We start from the raw sequence: 9,843 nt of genomic DNA on the forward strand, positions 1-9,843 counted from the left end.
CAGTCAATCAAGTGGTGGAGAAGCGTTGTAAGCCTTTGAGAGGGGCAGTGCGGGAGCTGATGACTCTTGGTCCCCATCCTCATGGCGACAGCCACAGCTCCTCCTGGGCATCCGCTTCATCCTCAAACGTGGATGGTTTTCAATGACTAACATGCAACGTGCACATTTTAAAGATGTTTTATTTAAAAAAGAAAAACCAACCAACCAAAAAGCCCAACCCAAGAACTCTTGGTTCCAGGAGTCTGGGAGCAGCTTAGGTCTACGGGGAGAGTAGAACCTGGAAGACAGCACGGGACCCCTGAACCCCTGGGAAGAACAGTGGCCTTTCCCCAGGGCTCAGCCCCTTTCTGAGGCCGGGGATCATCCTCATGGTAAAAGACAGATGGGGGGCTCAGCCCCTGGAAAAAGGCAGGGAGGGCAGTTCTGGACGGCCCTAAGACCTCTTGTCCAAGTCAACAATCAGTTGGGAAGGCGGGGAAGGTGGCCCGGGGCTCGATCGGGCCTATCACAGTCATCCCCAAAGGCGGGGGTCTGCCTACGCTAGGGAGGAGGGCTCAGATAGAGAGACGCACCCCCAAGTTCGGTGAGGGGGTCAAGCCCCTCTGGAAGAAGGGGCCCTGATGGGGCGGGAGCTGGATGCAGCCCCAGGCTGGACTCCTGGGAGGGCAGGGCAGGAGGACTCAAACTCCGAGAGGTGGGCAGAACTCAGGGACCCTGGGGGCCGCGGGGCAGCACTCGGATGGGCCGAGGCGGGGGATTGGCCAGAACGGGTTCGGGCCGGGCCCGCGTGCCGCCCCGGCGCTTCTGCTTGCGCAGCAGGTAGTTCGAGTACTGCACCTCGGGCATGGCCAGCTTGAGGCAGGCCTCGGTGGCGGGGCCGGCGCCGCCGCCGCCGGGCAGGTCGTAGCCCATGATGTCCACCTTGCGGCTGGGCTGCCACGGCTGCAGCTGCTTGGTGCGGATCTGCGCGGCCGGCCGCAGCACGGGCTCGTCGCCGAAGCAGCGCCGCAGCAGGCGCTGGCGGGCCTCGCGCAGCTCGCGCGCCTCGCGCTCCACGCACGCGCGGCCGGCGCGCGCCACGCGGCGCCAGAAGGTGGCGTTGAAGTGGTCGTAGAGGCCGGCGTCGAGCGCGTTCCAGGCGCGCGCGGCCCGCGCCAGCGCTGCGGGGATGGCGGCCAGGCGCGAGCCGGCGGCGCGCGCGTTGAGCTTGGCGTAGAGCACGTCGTCCAGGTCCCAGGCCAGCAGGCGCCGCAGCAGCACGAGCGACTCGTCGAAGTACTCGGCGATCATGACCAGCGAGAAGACCTCCTCCACCTGGCGGATGAGGCCCGCCAGGTAGGCGGCGTCGTCTCGCGGGCTGCGCTCATTGTCGCCGCCCAGGTCGTAGGCCAGCGTGTTGTGCGCGAACATGGCGAAGTGCTCGCCCGCGCGGTAGTAGGCCTCGGGCGCGCGCAGGAAGGCCTCGAGCGACGCGTTGGGCACGCGCCGGAAGGCCGGGCAGTACTGGTTGTAGTAGCTGAAGAGTGACTCGAACATGGCGGCCGGCTCGCGCAGGATGGTGACGTAGACGGTGCCGGGCGGCATGAGGCGCTGGAGCTCGGCGCGGTCGAAGCGCAGGTGGCTGGCCAGCACGTGCGGCGGCCGCGTGGCAGGGTGCACGAAGTGCGCAGAGAAGTTGCGCGGGTAGCAGAACTGGTGCTCACAGCTCGGGTGCGGCAGGGCCACCGTCAGATTGTGACGCTCGGCAAAGCGGAACAGGATGTTCTGCACCGTCGTGCCTGCTGTCTTGTGCGTCTTCAGGAAGGCCACGGTCATGTGCTTGGGACGCGATGGCGGGTCCCGCAGGGGCGGGCAGCTCAGGGGGAACAGCTTGGGGTACCTGCGGGGGTGGGGTGGGGAAAGGAGACACAGAAAGGTGAGAAGGATGTAGCTTGAGGCCTACCCCTCCCCAAGGATGGTGGGCCATGCCACAGAGAGACCCATCTTGAGCTTTGCCCATGGAACAGTAGAGGGGGGTGGTAGGCAGCTTCCAAGATGACCCACATGTGCCCTCTTGGCCTCGTGGTATTCGTGCCCTTGTGTATTCCCTTCCCCTTGAGTATGGCTGGACTTACTGATGATTCTAAGGAATAGAAGAGGACGAAGTGATGGGATGTCATTTCTGAGATTACATCGTAAAAAGACTATGGCTTCTACCTTGGTGTCTTTCTCTTACTCTCTCCAGGATAACTCATGTTGGGGGAAGCAAGCTGCCATATTGTTGGCAGCCCTGTATGGAGGTACCGCATGTCAACAGCCCCCAAGGAACTGAGGCCCTGAGTTCACCAGCCTGCCTGAAGAACTGAAGCTTCCCAAAACCAGTGAGCTTGGAAGCAGATCACTTTCAATCAAACCTTCAGATGAGACTGCATCCCTAGCAGACACCTTGTTGCAACCCCATGAAAGACCTTGATCCAGAGGTACCCACTAAGCCGCACTTGGATTCCTGACCCAAAGAAACTGTGATATAATACGTGTTTGGTGTTTTCAGCTGCTAAGTTTTAAGGTAATTTGTTTATACAGAAATAGATACTATACCAGACAAAGGCCCTTGGAGGTCCTTAAGGAATCCCACTTTACAGATGTAGAAACTGAGGACTAGGAGAAAGGTCACTTACATAAAGTCAGGAGTCAACTCAGTCACCAGATCCTCTTGCTCTCTGTCTTCTTTCTCATTTTTACTCTTTAACTGGCTCCTCGCTTTGTAGATGGTGGCACTGTGCTTTGTGACAACCCATTTGTTACATGTTTCTGATTAGGCCTCTGGAGCCTCATTTGTTCACTCAACAAATACTTTTTGAGCATCTACTATGTGCCAAGCACTACTGTAGGCTCAAGAAATATAATAGTACACAAAACAGATAATAATCTTAGCCCTCGTGAAGCTGTCATTTCTGTTCCTCATTCCTGAAACAAGGGTCTTTGGTGGGATTTCTGGTGACCTGTAAGGTCCCTTCAGACTTTAATTTACCTTCCTGTTTCTTCTCTACCATTCTAAGTATCGTGTAATGAGGAAAATCTAAGCAGCTTTGAGAACACCATTGAGCTTTCCTATCTGGCTGATTTGGGCTCAAGACAAGATCTACGCAGATATCACTTATGAAACCAGCATATCATCTGGGAAGGGGGACTGGACCCATTCACACCGTTCTCAGGGGCAGACAGTGTCGAAAATGGGGAAGTTGAGGCCCTGAGAGGAGCAGGAACTTGTTGGGTTCATGCCGTCAGGAGCAGGGTCAGGGTTCCTATTAGTCATCACATGGTATCTTGTATCAGCATGACCAGCAGGGTCACATGTATCATCACTCCCATTTTATAGATGAGGAAACCAGGGCTCAGAGAAGTGAGGGGCCTTGCCCATCACAACAGAAGTAGTGAGAAGTTGCAGTCCATTGAGGAGGCATTTAGCTGTGATGTGATGGGAAAGATTTGGGCTGGATTCAAATCCCTGCTAGCTCTAATTCTAAGACTTTGAGCAAGTCACTTAACCCTTTCAGTGAAGACCAGTCCTTGGTTATGTGGCTTTAAAGGGAATGTATTTAAAGCACTTTCAGGATAGAGGGAAGGAGCAAAGCCCATTAGAAGGACTCTTCTGGCAGTGAACGAATGGGAAGGAGAGCTCCCAGTCCTGTTGCTAATCCTGGCAGCTGGCCACTGTAGGAACGTGCTGCCCCTGGGTCCCACCCTCTCACCGAGGCCCCGCCCCCTTACCAGCTGAGCTGCGTCCCCTGGTGGATGAGGAGGGTTACGGTGCTGCACCCTAGCACCAGCAGCAGGATTTTCCTGCGGCTCATCTTGGTGGCCTGCTGCAGGCGCTGGAGAATGGGTGGCATGGTGGAATGTCCACCCCTGGACCAGCCAGGGCCTCGCTATCCAGGACTTCCTTCGTCCGCACTCATGGGGGCTCCTGGGGCTCTGGTAGCAGGGCCAGTGTTCCTGAGAAGCCTGGCAGGAGAAGGAGGCAGACAGGTTTGCAGTGGGCAGAGGAGATGGGCTCTGGGCCCCAGCAGGACGGCTGCAAAGGAGAGCTCCAAAGGGTGGGGTGAGCAGAGAGGCCAGGGCAGATCAGATTCCTACCTCCCGTAACCAAGACCCTATCTCCTCGCTGCTCCAGATAACCTACTCTTGGGTGGAATTACAGGGTCTGGGGTGTGGCCAGCCCTTCAGGCTGTAGCCACTCCCTCCCTTTAGCCCTGTCTCTGCCTCTCTACCTACCTCTAACTTGTCTTTGTCTCACGGCCATTTGTGTCTGTCTCCCCAGTAGATTGGCCTCAGCAGCAGGGCTTGGCTCAGAACACAGAAGTCTTTGCTCAAGGTTTCTCCTCCTCTAGGACTACTTGCCTGATTGCTTCAGCCAAGGATTGGTCCTGACTTCCTAGAGACTGAGCTCCTCAGAAACACTGACTAGGCCTTCACCTCCTCGAGTTTTGGATCAATACTGCAGGCTTACTATATGTGCTAAACTATTACAGACTTATTTAGGTTATTTTTGGCAGCTGGCCAGTATGGGAATCCCAACCAGTAACCTTGGTGTTATCACCACCATGCCTAATATAGGTATTATTCCCACTTTATAAATGAGGGATTTGAGGCTGTAAGAGATGATGTCACTTGTCCATGGTCACACAGCTGGTAACACCAGAACTGGGATTCATACCTGCTCTTTCTGGCTCCAAAGTTCATGGCCTTATACATGTTATGTGCCGTTTCTACAGCAAACTGATTTCCCCATCCCCGCCCTGGACTATGGCAGTTTTGTATGCTTCTGAGCCCTGAGCCCCTGTAGCTGGGCTCCTGCCTTGAGGGCCCAAGACTGATAAACCCATGAGGGAAAGGAGGGACTTGAAATCCTGGAACTTTATCTGGATCCATCCCCCACCCCCACCTGAAACCCAGGCAACCCCATCAGCTGATTCTGCAGTGACAGTTGCCCAGCCAAGGGAATGGGATGGCAACCTGGGAGGGGACAGATGTGGGGAGTACAGAGGTGGCCCCTGCTTGTCGCCCTGCCGAGAATCTCCAGGATAGGTGAGCATCCATCCCAGGTAATTTTTATTTTTTTGGTGGCTGGCTGGTATGGGGATCCAAACCGTTGATATTGGTGTTATCAGTACCATGCTCTAACCAAGTGAGCTAAACGGCCAGCCCAAGTGAGTAGCAGGGGTGAGAGGTGGGAGAAAGCCCTGGTTTCCGGACAGTCTCCTTTCTCTACTTGAATGCCTTGGATCAAAGGCAGCCCAGCCTTTGGCAGCCCGCTGGAAAGTCAACTTTAGCAGGGATGCCTGATCCCAGGCTAGGGTGAAGTCCATCTCAGGAGCCTCAGTCTCCAGCCCTCATACACACCCCTCTCCAAAAGTGAGGTGGAGGCTGGAACCTTACAGGCATGTGCATGTGTGTAGAACTAGGACACCTGGGTCTCAGGAGGAGGAGTGAGGTAATATGAAAACCCTTTTGACCATCACTTTCCCCTGGGGCCTTGGACTTGACTTCCAATCCCACTTCTTTATACCCCCCAACCCCCAATTAATCCTGGATTACATTTAAACCTGTTTGTGTGGAAAGATGTCCTGGTTATGCCTACCATTCTTTCAAGACCCTATCGCCTGGTTCCCTCCACCAGTCTGCAGACAGACTTAATCCACCTGGAGCCCAGGGGATGAAGAGTCCAGCCACAAAGGGCAACCAAAGGCATAGCAGAAGAAGCCTGAGGCCCTCCCTCTCTCTTCAAGGATTGCTGGGGCAGAGGAGGGCTGACTTGGCCTGGGTGGGGTGGCCCACAGGACGAAGTCAGAGCCCTTGGTCCTCTTGAAAGTACACCTCTTTCCTTTGTCACCCTTCCTGCCTAGAGGACTTGGTGATCAGATAGGAGTTTCCCAAGGGGGTAAAGTGAGAGGCAAGTCCCTTCCCACCTTTGCTAAACTCACTGAAACCACCCTGTTTCTCAGAGGAGTCTGAGTCGACCTGTGGGCCTTTCCCTGGGGAAACTTCAACCAACCACACAGAGAGGGGGACAAGGTGCCTGGTACCCCTCTCCAGTCCACTCCCAGAACTTACTCCACTCCCCTCTTAGCTCTGGGGAGCTAGCCAGACCCCAGTCTGAGGCCTGCTTGGGGACAGGGCATCATCCCCAAAGGTGGACACCAGCTTCTGTTTGGCCGCATTAACAACGGGCTGCTCATCACCTCTAGATACAGCCAGGTCCACTTCTGAGCAGCCTCAGCTGTTCAGAAGTAACTCTCTGGGACAATGAGTTCACCCTGCCACTGACAGCACCTCCTCAGCTCGCCCCCTCCCACATCTATTCTGCACTGTTGCTAGTACAGCCCTCCTAGGGCACACAGAACATTTTTCTCCATGACAGACCTTCAGGTATTTGAAAGCAGTAACCCTGCCTCCTCTGGGTGGGCACTTGGCCAGGCAGAACATTCCAGGTCAGGAGAGAGGGTGCCGCTCAGACATTGGAGGAGGCCTTCCTTCCCTCGGCGAGCTCACTCCAAGATGCCTCTTTTGGAGATGGAGTCAAGGACTGGCAACCGGGGAGGGGGCTGCCTGGGGCAGGGTTTCCCTCTGATCTGGAGTGTGGGTGGTGGGGCTGCTGGGGCCAGGCTTTAGAGCGGTGGCCCTGGCTCCTGCCCTCAGATGCTGTCTTCTCCGTGGAGAGAGGGAGCTTCCCGCCGCTGTCCCAGGCAGATCAGGGTGCCCAACCACATCAGAACATCAGTGCTAATTTTACTCAGAACAGTCTACCTCAGGCTGCTGCCCAGTTTTGCAAATTGCTTTCTTTTCTCCAGGGAACCAAAGAAAAAATGGTATAGCCGGCCAGAGATTTGAAAACTGGCCTGGATGCCCACCCATTCCCAAATGAGCCCTTTCTCCCCTGTCCCCTTTGAGCGCCAGGGCTGACACTGATGCACTTGGAGGAGGGGGTGCCCTGGACTGGACCACTCGGACCTGACCGCTGGATGACCTGGAGACTCCATCCTCTCTTCAGGGATGGCACAGCCCTGCGAGGAGGGAAACCAACCTAGGGCACTAGAGAGGAAGGGACCGTAGGCTGAGGGAATCAAACATCTCTTCACCTTCCCCCTTTTCTTCCTTTTCCCCCCAGCCTGCACCAGGTCCCCCCAGCCTCCTCTGGCTGTCATCCACCCCCGCGTCATCCCTGCCGGCGAATTCCCTTCATCCTCCCCTCTCCATCACCATCTACCCCCACCCCGCTTCCCTCAATTTCATCCTAACCTCCCCCTGGCATCAGGCCTTCAGGATCTGGTAACCACAGGGGATGGGCCAGATTGGCTGTCGCACCCGGCCCTCTCCCGCTCCCCAGGGATGGAACGCCGCCCCCCTCACCCGCCCTGTCCGGGCTCTAGGCCCCCAAGACACTCTCCAGTCCCTGCTTCGGCTCCCATCCCGGTCAGGACCACCCTCACTCCCCCAGCCCCAGGCCAGCCACTGCAGTACTCACGCCACCCGCAGGCTCTGCCTCCGACTTGGGTAGGGGGTGGCCGCCACTACCTCCTGCCCCTTGTCCCGAAATCCGCACCGGGTCCGAGGACGCCTGGGGCCCTGCGCGCTCAGTGCCGGTCGCTCGCCGCGCCGCGCCTGGATGGGATCAGGTGGCGGCGTCCGCTCTGCTCCGCTCCTCAGGGCTCTGCCCACCCCCCCTCCCGCCCCCTTAGCACTGGAGGCGGGGCAGGGGCCGGGCTGAGGAGGGGAGGGGGAGGGGAAGGGTGCGGGCAGGGGAGGGGGATCTCTGGCTTGCTGGCTGCTAGTGAACACTTCGGGTGGCCTCTTCAGATGCGGGCATCTTTAACCTGGCAACCTTGCAGTGTGGCCAGCTCCCTTCTCTCATGTAACAGAAGGAGAAACTGAGGTTGGGAAGGTGTCTGGCTATTACTGCATTGCTGGGAATTCCTGAGTCCCACAGTGAAGCCTTTTCCCTGTGTTAGAAACACAGGTACACTTACAGGCACCCACATGCTCCTTCCCTCTTCTCTTCCCACCTCCAGCGAGAAGCACAGCTCCAGCCTTGTCTGGTCCCATCAGCACCCCAGCACCCCAGCACCCACCGACCCCTTCCCTTCCAGCCTGTCCATCATACCCTCTGATGCAGCCTCCTTCTGCTCACCCTCTCCTACTCCTCACCAAGACTCCAGACCCACTCACTCCTGACCAGAGGTCTAATGAGACCCCTGCTCAGACACCTTGCAGCAGGAATCAGAGCACCCATGCTCAATCCTTGTTCTACTATTAAGTCCCAGAGTCAAGGGGCACCTCCCTGAGCCCTTCCAGTTCTAAAATGAGAAGGTGTTCCTGGAGCTGTTATGAGGCTGCTGAGATAATACATGTGAAAGCTCCTTGTGAACTCCTGTCTTAGTCCTTATCTCCTATCACCTGGGAGCCAAGCAGCAGCACCTGTCAAAGCCATACCAGGCATTGAGAGAACCCCACCTTCAGTTCCGTGGCTGGCACAGACCCCTGCTTTCTGCCTTGCTCTGGGGCCTGGCCTGGTAAGGCAGGGATCCTGGAGCTGGGGCAGCCACCCAAAGCTGGGACTGGAAGGGGCTGGCTACCCCGCTTTTAGGCCCACACAGGCAATAGGTAGGTATTGTGTAAGGGTCCTTGTTGAGGAGGAGAAAGGAATGGGGACTCTCAGAGTTAGGAGAAGTGCTTATGGCCCCAGTTCAGCCCCTTGGGCATGTCAGTTTCTCTCAATCTTTCTCTCTTCACCATGCGGGGTGGGGGACTACCCTGCCTGCATCCCGGGACTGTTGTGATAAAATGAGGACCCACTTGGCTGGTCCCTTTCTGGCCGTAGCTAAATTACCTTCTCACCCATCAGCCCTTAGTGTATCCTGCCTCACAGATCCTTCCCCTCCCCCAGCACAGACATAGGCCTTGGGCCTCCCGCCTCAGATGACCCGGCCCCGGCTCTCCTGTTTCAGGGAGCAGCGAGAGCCTAACTTTGGACTGGGAAGGGTTCTGCCTGAGTGGGCTAACAAGCTGGATGGAAGGGCTCCATTGTTCTTTCTTCTGTGCTGTCCTTTCTGGGTTCGGCTTCCCCTCTGGGAGTGGCAGCAGGAGCCTGGGATAGTGACGGTGAAGGAAGCGGGAGGATCAAGGTTTGGGTAGGAGCACAGAGAACTTCCCAGCCAGGGCCGGGATTTGAGCCAGACTTTCCTGGCCCAGTCCTTTTCTGTGTCTTCCAAACCTCACCTTCCCTGGATGTGGTGTCCTATTCCTTTTTCCCTGCTCCCGGCTACTTCTCCATTGGGGGCAGTTGGTGAAGTGGAGCTGGCTAGAGATAAGATCTGAACAGTGCATGTGGGGGGAAAATAAGACCACTTCACTTGAGTCTACCCCCTCCCTTACTCAACACGCACGTACAAACTCATATAGATGTGAGCAGGGCTGTTAGCCTGGCTGTCAGTGAGAGGACAGACCTAGAATGGGAGGGCCCGAAGTGGTAGTGACAGGCTGGGGGAGCAACTGAATCGATGGCGCGGACGGTGGAAGCAGGGCGGGAAAGGGTCACCTGCCATCCCGACCTCTGGCCCCCGGAGGCCGCGGGTGGGTGGGATGGGGGGGTGGGCCAGTAAGTAGGCGGGGCTGAGGGAAGAAAAAGTCTTGAGTTTATTTTCAAGCCTAAAAGAAAGACACAAATCCTGTCCCTGGAAAGATTGTTTCCTTTTTCTCAGCAATCATTTATTGGGCACCTCTGGAACGCCAGGTGCTTCAAGACAACAAGATCTAGTCCCTGCTCACGTTTGGAGAATGGAGGTAGGGACAAAGGGCAAGACTAAA

The 9,843-nt window shown here is 56.6% G+C and overlaps 1 protein-coding gene across 1 annotated transcript; it reads right to left on the reverse strand.

The window, feature by feature from the left end:
* Window positions 1-705: 705 nt before the first annotated feature.
* Window positions 706-3,872, reverse strand: GAL3ST3 (galactose-3-O-sulfotransferase 3). Its single transcript, XM_063092468.1, has 2 exons — window positions 3,751-3,872; window positions 706-1,879 (listed from the first exon to the last, which is right to left on the reverse strand). Exons 1-2 carry the CDS (start codon window positions 3,870-3,872, stop codon window positions 706-708), a joined length of 1,296 nt encoding a protein of 431 aa, XP_062948538.1.
* Between the last annotated feature and the right edge of the window lie 5,971 nt (window positions 3,873-9,843).

This window comes from Cynocephalus volans, chromosome 4 (genome assembly GCF_027409185.1).
Source record: "Cynocephalus volans isolate mCynVol1 chromosome 4, mCynVol1.pri, whole genome shotgun sequence".
Classification (NCBI taxonomy): domain Eukaryota; kingdom Metazoa; phylum Chordata; class Mammalia; order Dermoptera; family Cynocephalidae; genus Cynocephalus; species Cynocephalus volans.

Bases quoted from the DNA above. Each gene is read 5' to 3' on its own strand.
- GAL3ST3 (XM_063092468.1), bottom strand. From the start codon at position 3,872: ATGCCACCCATTCTCCAGCGCCTGCAGCAGGCCACCAAGATGAGCCGC. The intron at 1,880-3,750 runs GTAAGGGGGCGG...CCACCCCCGCAG, and splicing joins CAGGGGACGCAGCTCAGCTG to GTACCCCAAGCTGTTCCCCC.